The sequence below is a fragment of the Pongo abelii genome, chromosome 5 (assembly GCF_028885655.2).
Source record: "Pongo abelii isolate AG06213 chromosome 5, NHGRI_mPonAbe1-v2.0_pri, whole genome shotgun sequence".
In the NCBI taxonomy this organism is placed as follows: Eukaryota; Metazoa; Chordata; class Mammalia; order Primates; family Hominidae; genus Pongo; species Pongo abelii.
Window position 1 is genome coordinate 110555634 of NC_071990.2, and position 21529 is coordinate 110577162.

The following is a 21529-nucleotide window of genomic DNA, read 5'->3' on the forward strand; positions in this document are numbered from 1 at the left end:
CCTCACTTAGATGCCAGCTGTTAGGAGGTAAATTGTGTCCCCCTACTCCAAATTCACAAGTTGATGTCCTAATACCCAGCATCTCAGAAAGGGATTGTGTTTGAAAAGATGATTAAATGAGGACATTAATGTGGGCTGATCCCATATAACGGGTGTTCTTAAAAGAGTAGGACAGAGGGAAGGACATGTGAAGACACAGGCAGGGGAAGACGACTAGAAGGGAGGCCTCAGAAGAAACCAACCCCACTGACACGTTGATCTTGGACTCTCTATTTTTTCAGTCACCCAGTCTGTGGTATTTGTTATGGAAGTCCTGGCAAACTAATATACCAGACATGACCAGAGGGGACTGGAGTCCTCCAACCAGAGGGTGCTATATTGTAAATCTGTGTGCCATGACATGGAAGATGTTTGAGACCCAGTAAGATATAATACAGATTTAACAGACCTGGCTTGGCTCCTGGCCAACAGTAAGGACTCCATATTTGGAAGATATTGTTACGTTCCCATTTATGAAAACCTAGATAAGCATCTATAATGAGAATCCTAGGTAAGCATTTATAATGAGAATCTTTTTTCATTCCTCAGCATCATTTAATCTGTTGCTCACAACATTTATAATACAAGAACCAACTGTAGAAAATACAGAGTAGAGGTGAGTTTCAAGAAGCACTGGGCAAGCACTTGAATAACTGATTTTGATGGTAAGAGCTCCAGTCATCCCAAGGCCGACCCTCTACTGGGAGAAAACCAAAGATTCACCTTCAAAATGAGGTATTTCAGGAGCCCCAAAGCATAACATTCTATTTCCTAAGAAACACACTCTATATTTCCTGTTAAAACAATTTAAAAAATTGTACACATTTAGTAGAAAATGAATTGTGAAACACTGCACTAGCAACATCATTTCTCAAGGACACATGAGAAGTACTTTCATGTTCACGACATTTCTTTTGGGTACTCAAGTCATTGAACTTTTTTTTTTGGGACAGAGTCTTGCTCTGTCACCAGGCTTGAGTGCAATGGCGTGATCTCAGCTCACTGCAGCCTCTGCCTCCTGGGTTCAAGTGATTCTCCTGTCTCAGCCTCCTGAGTAGCTGGGATTACAGGCGTACACCACCACGTCCGGCTAATTTTTGTATTTTTAGTAGAGATGGGGTTTCATTATGTTGGTCAGGCTGGCCTTGAACTCCTGACCTCGTGATCCGCCCACCTTGGCCTCCCAAAGTGCTGGGATTACAGGCGTGAGCCACCACGCCCGGCGTCACTGAACTTTTTTATTCAAAGGGGTAGAATGTATATGTGGGACAAAGAAAGAGGCTAGATTGATAAAGTTATCATTTCCTTGTTTCTCTTTGACAGCTGGTCAAATAATTCAGGCATGGCTAGGACTGATGCTCAAGCTAGAAACAGGTGTCCCATGCTGTCCAATATAGCAGCCACTAGCTACATGTGCTTATCAAGCATTCGCACTGTGTCCCATGCAACAAGGAACTGGATTTTAATTTTAATAAATTTTAATATAAATTTTTAAACTGATACTTATTTCCATTCTTGAAAAAAACTTTTGTCTTAGCTACTTGATATGAGAATCTGTTTTCAACTGTAAGTTGTATGAAATCTAAATACAGATCAAGTATGTCCAATGAACATTAGCATCCAAATTGAGATGTGCAGAAAGTGTAAAATATGCACCGGATTTCGAAAGCTTAGTATGAAAAACAGAATGTAAAAGGTCTCACTAATATATTTTTATATGTTGAAATATTTGGCAAATGTTGGATTAAATAAACTTTTATTAACATTTTCACCTGCTGCTTTTTATGTTTTTAAATGTTGCTACTAGAACATTTAAAGTGACCTATGTTGTTCACGTTATAGTTCTCTTAGTGTAGAGGTAGACTGTTATAGAGCCAGTGAAACTTGACTTATAAATAGCTATGTAACCGTATTTTCTGAATAATCACCTAGCTATCCAGAGTGAGTAAAAATTCACTTACTTAAATATTTAATTTCCTGGAGAAAATGTGGATTGGTGGCCTTTGAAAAGCTGGTAAAAACTTTGTGTTTTAAGAATAAAATTAAACAGTTTAAACGAGAACCTGAAATAATACTTAGGGCTTAACAGTGTTTGTAAAAAATTGTTATCTTTGCTCTAGTCAGGCCTAATTTAACATTAGTTTGGTTGATACATATAAGATATATATCATTTTGGATATTTTGTGAATTACATATAATAAAATATAGCTTAGCAAATATGCAACCAAAATGCTTTTATCTTCTCTCAAACCTGAAGAATTCTCTATTACTCTAACCTCCAAATAACTTATTTGATTTAGGTAGAAATCAAGGATGTCTAAAACAAAACAATTGATGGAAAGGCTCTATTAATTTTAGAGTAGATTACCCCCTACTCTCCATCAGCATTGTTAATTTAGATATACTAGTGCCCACCTTCTTTTCTCAAAAATCCCCTACCAGCTTACATGAAAGTGGTAAAAGAATTCAATAAGCTTAGCTTGAAAACCTAACCCAAACATAATTTAATCTTTTGATGATGATTTAAAAATCATACAATTACAGACACATGCTGGCTACAAAGTCTCTGAGGCTCAAAGTTTTAAGATTAGATGAAGATTAGCTGGGGGTGGTGGTACATCCCTGTAGTCCCAGCTACTAGGAGGCTGAGGTGGGAGGGTTGCTTGAGCCCAGGAATTTGAGGTTACAGTGAGCAATGACTGTGCCGCTACACTCTGGCCTGGGTGATAGAGTGAGACCCTGTCTCTAAAAAAGGAAAGATTAGGAGAAGATATTCCCTTTGTGGGATTTAACTAGTCTGCAATAAAAATGAATTATAATAAGCTTCCATCTCCAGAAAGTTATCAGACACAACACACAGATCAACATTTTCAGGAGATCAGTTAGAATTCAGTAGAGTATATATAAGACTTAAATTACACTGAATAAAGTTTTATGTTCCAGAATAGTGAAGAAAGCTTTACCTTCATGAAAATCAAATCTCTTTTCTGACAGAAATTCAGAATTTAGGGTGAATGTCTTGATCCAATTTTGTATTTTAAACTTAATTAGAATTTTGATAGCTTGCTGTTAAAAAATATGTAAATTTATGTTTCTCAGAAAAGATGAATTCAGAATTTAAAAAAAAAATCCTATACTTTTGGCTATCTTGTTACATGAATTTTGAGTTAAAATACTGAGTTTGAGTTTGAATCTTTCTGAAGTGTAACACAATAAGCCCACTGTACTGCACAAAGATAAAACGTTGATGGTTACTTTGTCTTAGGGGACTGGAAGTTATTAAAAGGGCAAATTACCCATACATTGTGATCTGTCATATTTAGCCCTGACTTGTCTTGTGTTAACAACTGTGTTGCCTAAGAAAAATAAGAAAATAGAACAAACCATTCTGCCGAGTTCAACCAAAATGACTCCCTTTGTCCTAGAAAATAAAAAAACATAACTGGGGAGGTTGGCAAGACCATAACCTATGGCTGTGAACATTTAAACCTTACAGAAAAACTGAGATCAATGCCCTCAATGAAAAACTACCTGAGTCTTTATGAGACGTTGCAGATGAAAATGAAAACCATTCAACAATATTGAAATGCTCAATCCAAATCAGTACCTTAGACAAGACATACACACATCTTGCTACCTGGATGGAGGGCATTATAAACATCAGTTAGCCATCACAGCTCTCACAGAAGGATCTGCAAGTCGATGGTGTGGAGAGCCTGACTTCAAGCGTTCAAAATCCAGTCACAGCTGGCTTATAAGAGGAGCCCAATCAAGCAGTCAAACGTGTTTACAGGTCAGCTCTGCTCCTGGCCAAGCGGCGTTGGCTGGGGCACATGGTGAGTGGGTGGTGGCGGATCAGGCTCCTGTGTCAGCTGCAGGTGCTGAGCTGGATTTGAAGTACTTGTAGCTAAATGGAGCTCCTCTGTTTGCTCTTGATGGGCATGAAGATGTTCCAGTGTTTCCTTGGACAGAGTGATCACGTGCACTGGCTCTGTTTGTGAGGGCCCCATCTGGCTTTCAATCATATTGAGGCTCTGAATGTGTTCTGTTTGCTCCTGTTGAGCCGAAAGAATTAAATTCTGCAGTTGCTCTGGCTGCTGCGTGAGCAGCGTAAGATTAGCAGCCTGGTCTGCAGTCATGTTCTGGGAACTCTCTGCAGTCACGATGCTGATTCCCTGGCTAGGACCAGGCATGAAATTGATGTTATGTACAGAATCGGTTACAAGAAGCTGAATTTCCTGCTCTCCCGAGGTAGAGAGTTGATATGGCTGTAGCTGAAGAATATTCCTGACCTCTTCTGTATTACTACTGCCAGAAATGCTGCTGGCATCTGACACATGCTTCTCCTTGCTATGAATTTTCAAGTGAGCCTTCAAGTTGTCTAAGCGAGCAAACTGTAAGTTACACTCAGGGCAGGAGAAAGGCTTCTTGCCGGTGTGTAGAATGCAGTGTCTCCTTTTGGCACTGGAGTCAGAGAAGGATTTGCCACAAATGCCACACGAGTATGGCTTTTCTCCTCTATAAGAAAATAAACATTTTATTTTTAAAATGGAAATACCTACTTACTACTTCCTGATTATTTAGGGGGAAGCAATCAAGAGTAGTGGAAAATTAATTAGACTGCAAGTCATAAGTCATGGGTTCACCTACTAACTCAGGGACTTGAAGCAAGTCTCGCTTCCATGGGCAGTTTCTAATCTGAAAATAGGGTGGGGGGTGGTGCCTGAGGAAGGGTGGCAGATGGGGCACGGCTAGATATGATAAATTTTATGATTCCACAGTATGTATTTCAGATAAGAAAAGAGAGTAAATATTTATATAATAAACATATAGTTCTCTTTTTTGTCTTAGTTTTCACAGCCAATTTTTAGACTCTAATGGCCCAATAAGTATATATGATTAATGTCAATTTAAAAAATTTAAACATCCTCTAATTATTTGTGATGCTTAGAAGAACTCCTAAGTCTAACCTGGGGATAACTGTGTAAACAAAAACATTTATTCAGAAAACATCAAATTTAATACTTATTTTTGATTGAAGATTTAAGCTTTGGACCAATCCCTAGCCCCAATCAAAATTTAATAAATGAAATCAGTAATGTAAACTTTTACTGGCCAGAATCAGCATTCCTTTTTACCTAGGTAGGGAATTTCATTATTGAAAAGATAAAACAAATTAGGCCAGGTGCGGTGGCTCACACCTGTAATCCCAACACTTTGGGAGGCCCAGGCAGGCAGATCACTCGAGGTCAGGAGTCTGAGACCAGCCTGGTCAACATGGTGAAATCCCGTCTCTACCAAAAAAATACAAAAACTAGCTGGGTGTGGTATCCCAGTTACTCGGGAGGCCACGGTGGGAGAATCGCCTGAACTCCCACCTGCACTCCAGCCTGGGCAACAGCGACACCCTGTCTCAAAACAAACAAAAGAAAGCCAAAGTAATAAACTGCACACAAAATTCTGCAGAGTAACAACTGGGAGAAAACTATATAGGTAACACATGTCACCTCACTGCACAGCAGAACTGAATGAGGCCTCCATATGAGAAAAATATCTGCAAAACTTTACCGATGGATTCTGATGTGGGTCTGAAGAGAACTCTTTGCTGTGAAAGATTTGCCACAGATTTCACAAGTAAATGGCTTCTCACCTAAAAAAAAAAACAAAAACAAACAAAAACACAAAACAAACAAAACATTTAACAATATACATTCAGCATAAGACAAAATAAAAAAACACTTCAGTTCCACAATATAAACAGAACAAAGGCAATTCCCTCCGTAAGCGTAAATGAATGATGCACTCACCAAATATCTACTCTGTAACTAACCTAAGCACTGTGTGCTGAGTGCCAAGAGCATACACAGAAATCATAAGGCATGGTTCTCTTAAAAACCTGAAAACTGCAACAAGGAAGTGGGTTACACCCTATTTACTCCTGTTTTCTCCCCTTAGATATTACAGCACCTATGCTCTCCTGCATCATTGCTTGGCTAGGTAGCCCACTTGACCCTGAAAGGACTCCTGTGTGCTAGGGTGAGTTATGCATTATTCATGTTTATATCAACCTTCCAAATATATCCAGAATCTGACCACTGCTCAGTACCTCCACTGCCACTCTCTGGTCCACACCACCACCATCTCTTGTCTCCTATGGGGGTCTCCATTTCTGCTCTTGCTTCCCTGCCATAAACTAGCAATGTGGCCACCAGAGTGAGCCTTGATGCAGTCAGGTCATTTTATGCTTGGGCTGCAAATGTTCCGATGATTTCCCACCCCAAGATAAAACCCAAAGTTCTTGCCCTACAAGCAATCATAGATCTGTACCCCATAAACCCTACTCCTCACCCCAAACTTCCCTGATCTCATCTCAGGGTGTCTCCCAGCATGGTTCACTCTCCTCATCTCCTTCAAGTCTCTGTTCACATGTTATTTTATCAGTGAGGCTCCATCACCACCAAGAGCACTACAAACCTTGCCACGCATTCCTTAGTCCAATTCTCCAGTTTAGTTTTTCCACAATGCTATTGCTGCCTCATATAATGTATAAGTCGTTTATTATCCATTTCTCCCTTTTTAAGATAACTTGTGGGTATGTCCGCTCCTGGTACCCCGGTGCCGAGAATCTGGCCTGGCATGCCATTTCAGAAATCCCTGCTGAATGAATTTCATGGGGGTGGCACACCTGAGATGCTATAACTACTCCAGAACCCACCAGGCTTCACTAACATCGGCAAGTGCTTATTCAGTGTGTTTGCACGCTGAACATACAATGACAGACTGTTCATGTTCCCCAGAAACAAAATTAAGTAATCCAATGCAGGCAAGAAAACTAAATTGGAAAAAAAGAAAAAAAAAAAAAAGCAAGCAGCAAAATCCACTTAACTGGAGAACAGGAGAACAGCAAAGGTTAAGTACGATTTGAAATGGAAGATGGTCAGTGAGCTTCCCTTTCACAGCATCTACTGGAAAATTCAGGCAAGACATTTCTCCAAGCTCCATTGAGGCAGAGGACAGCTGTAACAACTTGGATGAATCTGCATCTTTGCATCATGAACTCTTACCACTCCAAAGATTAAAACCAGGCCACAGCCATAATCTGTCTATAGCCTTCTACATCAGAGCTAGGGCCTTCTCTGATCTTGGTTGGTTTTCTCCCTCTCCAGATTCAAAGACTGAGTACCTGCTGTTTGCTTGTGATTGTAAAATTCTTGTTGCAGTTTTCAGGTTTTTAAGAGAAAGAACAACAACGATCTTCCATAACAACATTAACTATACCATTCAGCTCCATCTGAGTTTCTATTTCAGAAAGTCTGTCTGATGGCAAATGTTTTTTGAGGATAAGTGTTTGCAGGAGCAACATCCTGCAGTGGAAGCTCTTTGAGAGAGTGAGCAAGACAGTAGGAAGGCAAATTTCCCTAGCCAAGGTGAATCTGCAGGGGGTCTTCCTGCTTAGTGGTTTCTGATCTGTTCCCCTGTGTACAGCTCTACCACCTTCAACGGAGACACCTATTCCTTAAATTTATTTAGTTCTCAAACACTGATAGACCATCAATAAAGTACACAGCTAAGAAACAAAAAAGAAACTTTTCTAATCTACTTGAGGAGATGCACAAACGAAGTAACATAGGGCTGTGTTTCACTGAACATTAAAATGAGTGGCATCAACAATACTGAGTGCAGACAGGGTGCTGGATGGGGTGGGCAGGATCTGGCTAGACTGGAAAGAAGCCTGGGCCAGGGTACTAGTCTAAATAGTATGAGCAGAAGCTGGTGTCAGAAATGACCACACGGTGTGCACCAGGAGCGACAAGGATCACTCTCAGGAGTCAGCAGGCCAAGGCAACAGGAGCTATGAAATCCAGGCAGGGGACCTGTGGAGCCTCTGGAAGTTTTTAGCAGAATGACATGCTGAAAGTACTAAGAAAATACACCTGGGAATGATAAGGAGGGTGGGCTAGAGGCAGGAGGACCTCTAACAGGCTACGCACAAGGCCTGGACCAGGAGGTGGCAGGAGGCAGACGGAGAAGAAGGATGAGGTAATAGGACAGGGCCTGAGAGGCATGGGGACCGGAAAGAAGTGTGTTACAAGAGGATGAGACAATAGTGATTAAAGGAAAAGGCAGAGACCGGAGTGTGATGAAAGGTTCCACCCAGGATGATGTCAACAGAAGTACTGAAACAGCTCCAGGGTGTACTTCCAGACCCTCTTCTCAGCAGTTACTCCACTGATCCCGCCCCTACCCCTTCCCCAATGACTTAAATCCCGGACCCCACTCCAGATAGTATCGACGAGTCACTGCTTATTGCCATGACAGCTGGATTTCCCATCCCCACCTGCCGAAACCCAGAATAACATGGGGCATGATGGTTAATAACAACATCACCCAGCCTCTGTCCAGCCAGGCACAACAATCACAGTGATACCTCCCATTCCCTCAGCTGTCACGTTCACCTGGCAGTCCAGTTCTGTCCGTCTAGACCTCTCAGCATCCTGCCTCCCACTGTGGACCACGGCTTTGTTTTTCTCAAAAAATTACTGTGTTCATTGTAAAAGAATCAAGTATTGAAAATACAAAGAATATTAAAACTGCTCCACTATTTTCATCTCTTGAGACAACCAGTTAACAATGGCGAATATCTTTACAGACAAATCTGTTTATCTGCAGTCTTACTCTGTGAGGTCATCAAATGCATGGTTTGTCACATCAGTAAAGCCACACCGCCATTTTAAAACCCTGTGCCATGTACCATTGTGTATACTGCCCCAAATTTACCTATCTAATCCCCTCCTGGGACATTCACGTGGCTGTTAAGCTTGTTAAGTTATAAACAATGCTGCCTATGATGAATATCCTTAGGCAAACATCTTTTCACAATTGTGCGGTTTACGTTTTGGTAAGTATTGCAAAAGTTCCTTCCAGGGGGTTCCCAAATTATATTCCCACCAACAATAAATAAAGATGTGCATTTCCTCATGTACTTGCCAATCTTGGCAAAAAAGGGCCACATGTCCATGATAACTGTGGATAGCATGGTTTGACACCTGTGTACTGGGCATTCCTATATGGTCTTCTCAGCTGTTTCCTGTCCTGTGTTCACACCTCTGCTGTGGCTGTGACCATGCCGTACTGTTTCACAGTAGTTGGCACGTAGACTCTGTAAGCGCATGTTATGGTGAGGGGCCCCCAGGTCTCAGGAAGATGGGAAGACCCCCAGGTCTCAACGTTAATGGATGGTCTCAACACACAGTTGAAGAGATTTGGGAAGCTTCAACTTCAAGCCACAATGAGGCTGTGAATAGAACTGTGACTTACTGAACTTTATCATTTGTTCCCAGACAGGGCCATCTACCTGTGAGTAGGAGCCCTCAGGGCAGAATCAGTGTTTATGGAACACCATCCAGGAACAGGGACACTGGCGGGGTGGGACTGTGCTGTGGGGTCAGAGGTCACCCACCAGGCTTCTCTGTGGCCTGGGCTAATTCCCTTGACTTGTTCCCAGCTCACCATGCAATCTTCTGATCACTGACTTGGCTTTCGGGTACACTAATGTGAGGAAGGAGGTGCTGTGGGCAACAGAAAGGTGTAATCCCTCTATTGAGTTGATATATTCTCTGGTTTATCTGTCTTGTGAACTCACTTGGCTTGACTGGGTCCCTGTAAACCTGACCAGCGCCAGGTACGGGGACAAGATGTGAGCAGGAGGGCCTGAGATGTGGTGACCTGGCAGTTGTCTGCCTGATACTTTGCCTCCATGTCAAAATGTGTCCACCTCCCTCACTGGGGATGCTCTCCTAGGAAAGAGAACATCTCTAATTTGCCTTTGACTTCTCCAGTGCTTGGTGCAGGACATCTAACCCAGAGAGAGTTTATGCCTAAAGATCTAAGAGATGAATGACGGTTCATCTCTAAGAGATGAAGTCTTGGTTTCCAACTGAGCATGGCCCTGAGGGTAGGACTGGCACTTCTCACTCTGGCTGTGCTCAATGCCCAGGGAGCAGGGAAATGGCAGGCCAATGCCCTTCTCCAACATTCAGGCAGATTCTCCATGCTGATGCTAGGAACAGATGGGTCACAGTTGCTGCTCTTGAAGAGTCCCAATTTTTTGACAGGTTCAATTTCTTTTCATATTTCTAAGTCATGCAAACCACTTTACAGAGGCCCGTCTGTCTCCTTTTTAACTCATCACACATCTTCCACTTTCTGCTCTGCTTCTCAAAGTTGACAGGCAGAGAAGAGTTTGCTGGAATTATAGTGGGGGAGGTCTTCTGTTCCTTTTCATCCCCACTTCAAGTCCTACTGCTACTCACAAAGCCCAGAAACCTCACTCCCCCTTATGCTCAGACAACAAAACCAAGGGGAAGTGCCTCCTCTGGCACTGCTCAGCATGACCAAGCCAGCTCCACTCTCCTCCACCATCGCTGTCTCCCTAGGGAACTCAGCACAGTGCCACATACTATTTGCAGGCACATGTGTACCTGTGGAAATCCAGAGCTCTGGCTGCATCTCTCCCCTGAACTCTCCAGACCTGGAAATCTAATGATCTACCCCACACCTGCACGTGGATGTCCAATAGACACCAACCAGTCCACAATCTAACTCCTGATCTGTTCTTCTTAGTCTTCCCTAGTTTTTCCTCCTTACAGTGGCTTTTGCCTCCTCTTTCAACTCCCACATCCAATCATGAGCGAATCACATGAATTCTTCCCTGGAATATATCCAGAACTGGACCAATTGACACCACCTCTGCTGCTACTGTGCTGTTCCGAGCCCCTGCACAGCCTCCTAATGGGTCTCTCTGCCTCCACCCTGGCCTCGCCCCCACCTCACAGGGTGGCTAGAGTGACCCTATTACAACTCTAAGTCATGCCATGCCGCTCATCTCAGTAAAGCCATCTCCCTCAGAACAAAATCCAATCTTTACTGTGGCCTTCAAAGTACTTCAGCCCAAGTGCACCCTACAATTGTTGAGGGGTACTTTAAAAAACACCAATTCCCAGGCTCTGCCCAGGTGAAGTCAATCAGAATCTTGGCAGTTGGGACAAGGCTTTTTTTAAAGCTTCCCAGGTGGTAAAAAGCATGCAGCTAAATTGAGAACATCCACCTACACTACAACTTCCTACTCCCAGCTCTCTGGCTGCCTTGGTGCTTCTCCCAGCATGTCTCCAGCTTGTCAAAAATGTTTATTCCTGCCTGAGGGCCCTGTGCCCAGGGCTCCCCCTGCCTAGAATGCTCTCTCCTGGGCATCCTCAATGGCTGGTTGGCTCACTCCCCCACTGCATTCTCATCTCCATCCAAGATGCCACCTTATCTGTGAGACCTTCCCAAACCAGTCCACGCATAAAAGAGCAGCTCTCTTTCCCGCATCCTGCCCCCTTACCTTGCATTTTATTCCTCAACGCACTCACAACACCAAATGTGTTACATACTTCTTTGTACTCTGTCTTCCCTATTGAATGTTGGCCCCTTAAGGCAGGGGCCTGTCCATCTCATTCACTGCTGTATCCTCAAAGCCTAAAACAGTGTCTGGTTCCCAGTAAGTGCTTAGTACATGTGTTAAAATCCATATCCTATGAGACGTTTACTGAATTTAAGAAGAAAAACTTGTATTTAAAAAACAACATCCAGGCCAGGCACAGTGGCTCACGCCTGTAATCCCAGCGCTTTGGGAGGCTGGGAGGGTGGATCACTTGAGGCCAGGAGTTCGAGCGAGACCAGCCTGGCTAACATGCCAAAACCCTGTCTCTACAAAAAAAACACAAAAATTAGCCGGGCATGGTGGTGCACACCTGTAGTTCCAGCTACTTGGGAGGATGAAGCAGGAGAATTGCTTGAACCCAGCAGGCAGAGGTTACAGTGAGCCAAGATTGCACCACTGCACAACAGCCTGGGCGACAGAGTGAGACAGTGACTCCAAAAAAAAAAAAAGTCCAAAGCACCATAAATCAATTTGCTATTTAGATAATTCCAGTAGACAACAGAATTATTAAATAACCTGTAATGGCAAGTTTTTCTTAGAAAATCTAACAGGCTTATTTTTAACACACATTCTTTGCCAAAAGGTATAAAAGATCCAATTTTCTGATCTTACATAGAAAAACTGACCTGCCCTAATCAATGCTGCCTGCTCGTCATCTCTGAAACTGATTTTTCTGGAGGTGGTGCTGCTTAAGTGTTGGTTCTAGGGGAGAAAGTGGAAACATTCTCAGTGTCTATGCTACATTTGTGTCTGTTACATTTGGCTGTCTTTTCTAAAAAAATAATCTTGGGCCGGGCACGGTGGCTCACGCCTGTAATCCCAGCACTTTGGGAGGCCAAGGTGGGCGGATCACAAGGTCAAGAGATCGAGACCATCCTGGCCAACATGGTGAAACCTCGTCTCTACTAAAAATACAAAAAAAATTAGCTGGGCATGGTAGCGCACACCTATAGTCCCAGCTACTAGGGAGGCTGAGGCAGGAGAATCACTTGAACCCGGGAGGCAGAGGTTGCAGTGAGCCAAGATCGCGCCACTGCACTCCAGCCTGGCAACAGAGCGAGACTCCGTCTCAAAAAAAAAAAAAAAAAAAAAAAATTATCTTGCTGGGCATGGTAGCTCATGCCTGTCATCTCAGCATTTTGGGAGGCTCAGACAGGAAGATTGCTTGAGCCCAGGAGTTCAAGACCAGCCTGGGCAACATAGTGGGACCCATCTCTACAAAAAGTTAAAAAATTAGGTAGGTGTGGCGGTTTGCACCTGTGGTCCCAGCTACTCAGGAGGCTGAGGTGGGAGGATCACCTCAGCCCAGGAGGTCGAGGCTGTGGTGAGCTGTGATCGTGCCACTGCACTCTAGCCTGGATGACAGCATGAGCCCTTATCTTAAAAAAAAAAAAAAAAAAAGTCTTGATATCACCTTCAATGCTGAAGTAAATTAAGAGTGAAACAAAGAACCAGACTCAGACTCACTATTCTGTGGTATTAAATGAATTGTGACATATGAATAGTGTTCAGTAAGTGATCTCCGTTTTGCTCATCTACAAGAGATGTGATTTCCCCAAAGACAGTGCTGACAACATTCTGCCTTCCAAATTTTAACTTATCTTCTTACACAACTCCCATTCAATTTATAATAAACATTTCCAAACACAGGCTTAGCAGGGCACTCAGAGAACTTCATTCTTCACTCTCCTGAAAACATCCCATGTACTGGGGGGACAGGCGAGATGGAGTTTTACCTGTGTGTGTTCGCAGATGTTTCTTTAGCTGAGACACGTCCATGAATTTGCGATGGCAGTCTTTGCATTCCGGTAATGAGTGGCCTTGTCGCAACAATAAAAAAAGTGTCAGTGCATATATGCTCTCCCTGCATTTTCTTCAGTGATTTGTGTTAAAGCACTTCCCTGAAAAATAATCACTTTAAATATAGTACTTTAACAACAAAATGTTTTCATTAATTTGGTAACTTAATATTTTCCTAAGCACCTCAACTCACTGCCTCCTCCAAGAGAGCTAGGATCTTTCCAATTCTAAATGTGGTCTCTCCTTTTTTCCTCAAAGTATTGGAGTGACTGAGGCCACAAATGACCTCCAATGACACTCGTAACCCACATTCATTTCTTATCAGTTGGCAGGAAAGAAAAAGGACAACAGGTAGAACCAGGGGAGAGAAAGCCTGGGCTTACAGCCATGGGGTGATGATGTCTCTGCCCAGGCACCACTAACAACCATTCACTGAAGCTCCCTTGTGCAAGTGGCACTTTTGAAAGATGCCAATTCTGTAGAGTTTCTGTGTGTGGCACCAAAACTGTAGTATACAAATAAAACATAATTCACATGGTGGCAGACAATAACATAAAAACATATAATTTAGACTCTTAAGGCACTTTTCCCTAAATACCCTATGTGAACGATATATGCTAAGAGCAGAACAATATGAACCTAATGTTTCAGAAACAATTTTTATTTGCATTTCTTCCCCCCCAGTCTAAATGTTCTCACTTTATCGTACCTGTATGAACTCGGTAATGGCTCTTTAGTTGTCTGTTCTGGCTGAAATATTTTCCGCATTGATCACAGGTAAAAGACTTCTGTCCTGCCAAAAAACCAAAACACTAAAACATGCAAAAAACTATAAAGAACTGGAATGCTCACTAATAAGGTAAATACTACAGTGGGCCCAGGTCCCCATTTTCTACAAATGATACAAGTGACTTGTTTACAAACCCAGAAGACTTCAATCTACCACAGAAACATAAATGTGCTAAGGTACGTAAGGCAATCGGGAGTGCTGGAGACTGGGGTAGAACTGGAGAATTTAAGTTTCCCCCAAAGGCGTTCAAAGTAAAACAGTTCTAAACTTTGGTGGTTTAATAAAACATGCTTGCACACTCAACTCCCAGCAGCCAGTTTATAATCTCTAGTTTAAGGATCCGTGCAGAACTCTAAACTGCACTCAGACAGATGCAAAATCCTGTCTTTCAATGACACCACGTTGCAAATGATACTAGGCTGAGAAAACACCGTTTAGGTGTTGGTAATGCCCACCCTGGGGAATGGGAATCTGGTGACAGCTGGCCCTCTGGGCAAGCCCCACTACCTGAGTGCAGGCTCATGTGCTCCAGCAGTGAGTGCTTGGTGGTCAGAGCCTTGCTGCACACGGTGCAGGTGTACGGCCGCTCGCCTGTGTGCATCCTGGTGTGGACCTGTAGTGAGTGCTTCTGGGCAAAGCCTTTTCCGCACTCATTACATTTGAAAGGTCGCTCCCCTGGAAGAAGAGCCCCAGAAGCATGGTGTAAGTAAGAATCCACACATTTTTCTGTCTCTCCCAAATTAAAATAACAATAAAGGATTTTTCTTAAAAGGCACACATCCAAAAGGCCAACAATGAACACAAGAGACATCAGCAATAAAATTTTGGAAGCTGGAACAGATAAATCTGAAGCCAGCAGTGAGCAGCACTAACATAACCTAATTTTTTGTTTTTCCTTTGTAACAGGGTCTCACTCTATTACCCAGGCTGGAGTGCAGTGGAGCTACCATAGCTCACTATAGCCTCAACCTCCTGGGAACAAATGATCTTCCCACTTCAGCCTCCCGAGTAGCTGAGATCACAGGCGTGTGCCACCACTACACCCAACTAATTTTTTAATTGTAATTTTAATTTTTTTTTAGAGATGAGATCTCACTATGTTGCCCAGGCAGGTCTCCAACTCCTGGGCTCAAGCAATCTTCCTGCCTCGGCCTCCCAAATTGCTGGGATTACAGACATGAACCACCACGCCCAGCCCAATACAACCTAATTTTTAAGACACAATCTCCTAAGGCTCAGGAATTGGTGGCACCTGCTATCTCTGGAAACAGGGGTGAGGGAGGGTAAATGAAAGTCTGTTTCAAAGGTACTTAGACCCCTGATCAAATCTTCCATTCTACACAGCCAGGAGACTGTCCCTCTCCCCAAAAGAGGATGGAGAGTGTTCAGTGAGGAGGGTTAAGAAAAAGGGGTCTTTGGATTAGGAGTTTCTAGGCACAGTTGAGTTGGGATCACCACAGGGAGAGTAAGTCAACATTACCATCTGGGATGATGAGACTCCCCCACTCCTTCTTCCCCCTCCTGTCCTAGACACAGGCCGGCAGCCAGGCCTAGTGCCTCCAAGTGGGACAGCAGAAGCGTCTTCCACTGGAACGATAGGTCCAAGGTAAGAGAGCAAAGATGTGGCAGCCAGGCACCAGCAACGACATGGGGCACAACCACACCACCTCCAGTGAGGTTATAACACGCCTCCATAACAACTGTTTCAGTACTGACTGAGTAGTTAAGTTAAATATTAAAAGCCAGTGTCCTTAAACAAAGGCTGGAATGTAACAAAAGCCCACCAAGAGTTTTGCCTAGGCTTCTCCTGGGCCTTAAAGCATGACAAAATAACGAAGGAATTCTTAACAGGACCCACTTAGGATTAAACAAGTTTTACTGGGGATCTGAAGGAATTCCCCAAATCTCCGTGATTTAGCAGAAGATAAGGGTAATCACCCCAGCACCTAGACCCATTTAGATTAAGTAAACTTACTGAGGCTCTAGAAGAAGGTCTTTGGGACGCAGACCTTGGTTACAGATTAAAAGAAGTTAATCACCTACGTCTTTAGAGGAATGCACACTTACACGTAGACATACAGCTTAGGAGGTATACAAGCTCTGAAAAACTTTGTAATTTTGAGTTGGTCTGGCGATAATTTCCAGGCCTTCTCCCTGTAACTGGTTATAGAAATAAAAACTCTCTTCCTCCCCAGTTCATGTGCATCTCATTATTGGGCCACGAGAAATAGCAGCCTGACCCTCAGTGTGATCTGGGAACAAGGTCACAATTTTACAGACTCTCTCATACAAAAAAATTAGCCAGGCATGGTGGTGCATGCCTGTAATCCCAGCTACTTGGGAGGCTGAGGCAGGAGAATCACTTGAATCCAGGAGGCGGAGGTTGCGGTGATCAGAGATCACGCCATTGCACTCCAGCCTGGGCAACAGAGTAAGAAATAAATAAAATACAGGCTCTCTCCACGCACACAGCATTGCCGGTAGCTTTTAGCAACCCGCCCTTACATATGATTAAGTATGATTTTTAAAAAACCACCAGGCACTCAAGGAAAGCCTTTTGTAGTAGTGACAGACAAACAAGCAAGAAGAAAAAAGAAAAGCAACTTGCCTCCAGTGAGGAAAATGTTATCATTAACATGCTCACAGAGGTAAGATATTACATTGTGAAATAAAAAGATCATTCAAATTAAAACATTCAGAAAACAAAAAGAGCTCCTAAAGGGGGAAAAAAACAGGAGTCGAAACAGAAAACCTCAAAGGGCTGAAAGACAAAGTGGAAATCCCCCAGAGGGTGAGGCCAAAAATGATGGAAAATATAAGAGAAAATAAAGTTAGAGAGAACAGAGAAAACAGAGGGGAGAGATCATCTATGAAATAACTCAAGATTTTCCAGAACTGAAAGACAGTTTCCAAACCTTATGAATCTACCTGTTATCTACCCAGATGGAAGAAAAGAGACCCATACTAAAGTGATGGGCTGCAAAATTCAGAATACAGATGCTCCCTGACTTATGATGCGACATCTCAACAAACCCATCATACTGAAAATATCATAAGGAAAAATGCACTTATACAGAGTACTGTATGAATGCACCAAATGCAGAGTACTGGTCATTTACCCACGTGACTGTGTGGCCTAGCATGGCATGAGAGGATCATCTGAATATTACTAGCCTGGGAAAAGATCAAAACTCAGAATTCAAAGTACGGTTTCTGTTGAACGTGTACTGCTTTCACACCACTGTAAAGATGAAAAATCGAACCACTGTGAATCAGGGACTGTCTGTACTGGGGACATAAGGGAAGATCGATCCTACATGCTTTTTCTTAAGCCTTGTATAATGATTTAACTCTAAACTATGCACATATAAATCTTTGATAAAAATAGCCAGCTGGGCGCAGTGGCGCACGCCTGTAATCCTAGCACTTTGGGAGGCCAAGGCAGGCAGATCACGAGGTCAGGAGTTTGAGACCAGCCTGACCAACATGGTGAAATAATAAACATACAAAAACATACAATAAACATAAACATACAAAAAATTAGCTGGGCATGGGGGCGTGTGCCTGTAATCCCAGCTACTCAGGAGGCTGAGGCAGTAGAATCGCTTGAACTCGGGAGGCGGAGGTTGCGGTGAGCCGAGATCACACCACTGCACTCTAGCCTGGGTGACAGCGAGAATCCATCTCAAAAAAAAAAAAAAAAAAAAGCCAAAATATAACCTATTACAGTTCAACAAATATTTCTCAAGTACCTACTTCGTTCGAAGTACCTGAATTCAAGGTCTTCAACCTATCTGCAGCTAAAGTCTTTAGGGAGCTTTTAAAAGCACAAGGCTCCAGACAATTAAATCAGAAGCTCTGGGGTTGAGGCCTAGGCACTGGTAGTTTTAGAAGCTAAGTGATTCCAATTTGCAGGTTGAGAACCACAGCACCAGATGCTGCTGGATCACAGGAGGAGACTTAAGCACCAGTCCCTATACTTAAGCTTACAATTAAGTTGAGGGATATACAAGCGGCAACAATCTGACCCAAAGCAGAGTGGGTTTTAAGCACCTGAAATGGCTCAAAGAAGGAAGGGATTTCTTGCTAGGACTGCAGTGTCGAATACGGTAGCCACTAGCCACATGTGGTTATTCAAATTTAAATGAATTAAAGTAAAATTTAAAATTCAGTTTCTCAGTCACGCTAGCCACAGTTCAAGGGCTCAAAAACCACATGTGGTTACTGGCCACCATATTGGACACTGCAGATGTAGGAACATTTCCATCATCACAGAAGGGTCCCATTGGTCAGCGCTGGGCTGGAGGGACCAAAAATGAGAAGGTATTTAAAGCTAGATAGCTGAGTTAGAAAGTGGTCCACACAGACTTGGGCAAAAGCATGGTTATGGTCAAGATGAAGAATGTTCAAGAATCAGAAAGCAGGGTACATTGGGCTAGATCTTAATAACTGGACATTAAAGGATTCATTTAACAACTACAAATGAGAGGGGTTCTTGAACCAGGCTACCTGGGTTCAATCCCAGCTCTGTCACTAACGGGTGACTCTGGCAAGTTATTTAAGCTCTCTAGAACTTGGTTGCTTCATCTGTAAACTATGCACTTTAGCAACCCTCTCTTACATATGAGTAAATATGATTTTAATCATACAATGTACAATGAGGATATTACCTACCTTGCAGGATTGTGGAGAAAATTAAGTGCAAAAACATGTATAAAGGCTTTATTACAATGCCCATCACCCAGAAGTTGCACAGTAAATGGAAGCTATTATTATCATCACTACTCCCAATTCTGAAACACACTGCAATCAGCTTTGAAAACATCATTACCTGTGTGGCTCCTCTGGTGGATTGCTAAAAAGTGATTGTACTTAAAGACCTTGCCACAGTCTTTACAGCGGGCCTCAGGGCCTCCAGGGCGCTTTCTCCTTCCACAGATCCTCTTGGCTGAACCATGGTCCTCTTGATCCCCAACAAGTTTGTAATCTTTAAGTTTGATGGATCTCCAAATCCTCCGCTTGCTGTACCGACTCTGGCTTGCCTGGCCATCCGCGGTCTTGGGATCATAGTTCTCATCTTTTTCAACTGGCATTTCCCCCTCTCTACTTGGCTCACAAGTAGGCTCCGATTCTTCCTTTTCTTTTGCTGCAATCTGCTCATGCAGTACACCACTGTCTCCTTTAACCACAAAGTTTTGTCTATTCTGAACTGAATTGTTCACTCTTAACTGTATTTCTTCCTCTGCAGCCAGTTCTGATTTCTCCTCCTGCAATGTATTGACTTTTTTTGGTCTTCCCCGTTTCCGCTTTGGAGGATCGTTTTTCTTATTAGAGATAACCACCACTGGGGCACCAGCAGTGTTCAAAGTTGTTGGCTTTGGGGAGCTATGATTATTTTGGAAGTCTGTATAAGCCTTTACCAGGTCATAGACTTTTAAGAACTGAGCAGTAGCCAGGATTTGTTCTGTACTTTTCTCACTGGCATGGAGATAACCTGTGTAGATAAATTCCAGCAGGATACCAAAGGTGTCTGCAACCATGCCTTCCAGCATATAAATGGATTGGCCAATATCCCCCTCTTCTGCAAACATCATTGAGAAGTATTCACTACTGGCAGCAAGTAAGGCTTTGTGGGCCCGGAAATGTACATTCTCCACGATTAAAGTAATGTCACAGAGGAAGCCTTTCTTCCTCTGATCCTCAAAACTGGCCAGGACAGTGTCACTGTGAGCATCTGAGTGTACAACAAGCTGCCCAGAAGGCTCTGGCGATGTTTCTGCCATTTTCTTCAGAAGCCACGAAGGGTTAAATCTGAAATAAGAAAACAAGGTTTAAAAAGGAGGAAGCACTGTCTAAAAGGTTAATGCCAGCCCACATGAACTTCCTACTCACTTCACATCATCAACTGAATTTTACCATTACCATTTTTAATTGTCTGTCTACAAACTTAGCTCTGGGCCCGGGCGCAGTGGCCTCACACCTGTAAGCCCAGCACTTTGGGAGGCCGAGGCCGACGGATCACTTGAGACCAGCCTGGGCAACATGGAGAGAATTCATCTATACAAAAAATACAAAAATTAGCCTGGCGTGGTGGCGCCCGCCTGTGGTCCCAGCTACTCAGGAGGCTGCGGCAGGAGCATTACCTGAGCCTAGGAGTTCGAGGTTGCAGTGAGCCGTGATCGTGCCACTGCACTCCAGCCTGGGCGACAGAACGAGACCACCACCTCAAAAAACAAAAACAAAACAACTTAGCTCGGGTTTTTTTTTTTTGAGACGGAGTCTCGCTCTATCGCCCAGGCTGGAGTGCAGTGGCGCAATCTCGGCTCTCTGCAACCTCCACCTCCCAGGTTCAAGCAATTCCCTCCCTCAGCCTCCCGCCGCACATTATCTAGCTGAGTGACTCTCCAGTATTCATGGAACGGTTCAGGGTCTACCTTCTATAAAATGAAGGAATGGGATCAACCATCTCCAAAATCCTCCGCAAGCATTAACTTTCTATGGTTGCACAACTATCTCAGGGAGAACGAAGCTGCCTCCATCTCCCAGATTATTAGCCATTTCGTATGTGGGAACCAATGTGAAGAGCGAAGAAATGTGCACGTGCAAAGTGAATGTGAGGTAGCTGCAATAAAACACTAATAAGCTGCGTGGGGCCGCCAGACACACTGGGCGCGGCGCGGAGCCCCCGCAGCCCCGGGTGGTCCGAGCAGGCGGAGGTGGCGCGGAAAGACCCCCACCTCCCCGCCCAGGCCCCGCGGGCCCGACTGGGGAGCAGACGGCGGGGGAGGGGTCGGCGCGGCAGACCTACCTCTCAGGGGCGCCCGGTGGGGTCCGGGTCGCTGCCAGCTCACCCGGCGGCCTGGCGGGATACCCGCGCCGGGGCCCGCTGGCCCTCCGCTCCGCCCCGCCCGCCTCTGGGGCTTCTGCACCGCACCGGTTTCTGCCCCTGCGCCGCCGCCACAGCCACAGCCACAGCCAACCCGGAAGCGCGACGCCAAGAGCCGCTTGCGCGCGGACGCCGAACCACGTGGCCCGCAGAGTCGCCCCTGGAGGTGGGGGCCACGAGAGCGGCGGGGAGGGGCGGGGAGGGGCGGGGCGAGATGGTAGGCCGGGGACCAGGGCGGGGCGGGGCAAGGCGGTGCGCGACGGCAGTTCAAGGGTTGGGGCGTGGCAGGGGCGGGGAGGGGCAAGGCGGGGCGAGAATGCCGACCTGGGATCGGGGGTGCCGCGCGGCGCGGCGAGATGGCAGGCCTGGGGCTTGTGGGCCAGGGCCGGGGCCGGGGCAGGGCGGGGAGGGGCGAGGAGGGGCGAGGAGGGGCGCGGCTTCGGAGGAGGGACAGTGGCCGGGGCGGGGCGCGGCCAGGGGCGGGGCGGTGTCGGCGCCCGAGGTCCTGCGTGTGGCACTGCCGGGGAGCCCA

At 44.6% G+C, this 21529-nt stretch overlaps 1 protein-coding gene across 3 annotated transcripts; it reads right to left on the reverse strand.

Annotated features, from left to right (window-relative positions):
- Nucleotides 1–572: 572 nt before the first annotated feature.
- ZBTB24 (zinc finger and BTB domain containing 24) lies at nucleotides 573–21140 on the reverse strand. 3 transcript variants are annotated; one of them, XM_063724943.1, is made up of 8 exons: nucleotides 20920–21139; nucleotides 20255–20335; nucleotides 18943–19922; nucleotides 14619–14786; nucleotides 14031–14114; nucleotides 13258–13341; nucleotides 5608–5689; nucleotides 573–4557 (listed from the first exon to the last, which is right to left on the reverse strand). In XM_063724943.1, the coding sequence occupies exons 3-8, from the start codon at nucleotides 19892–19894 to the stop codon at nucleotides 3834–3836; spliced, it is 2094 nt and encodes a 697-aa protein (XP_063581013.1). In that variant the 5' UTR covers nucleotides 19895–19922; nucleotides 20255–20335; nucleotides 20920–21139; the 3' UTR covers nucleotides 573–3833. The 3 variants fall into 3 exon arrangements, with proteins under 3 accessions (XP_063581013.1, XP_009240412.2, XP_063581014.1); XM_009242137.4 differs by lacking the exon at nucleotides 20255–20335; XM_063724944.1 differs by lacking the exons at nucleotides 14619–14786; nucleotides 20255–20335 and having other exon boundaries at nucleotides 20920–21140.
- Nucleotides 21141–21529: the final 389 nt, after the last annotated feature.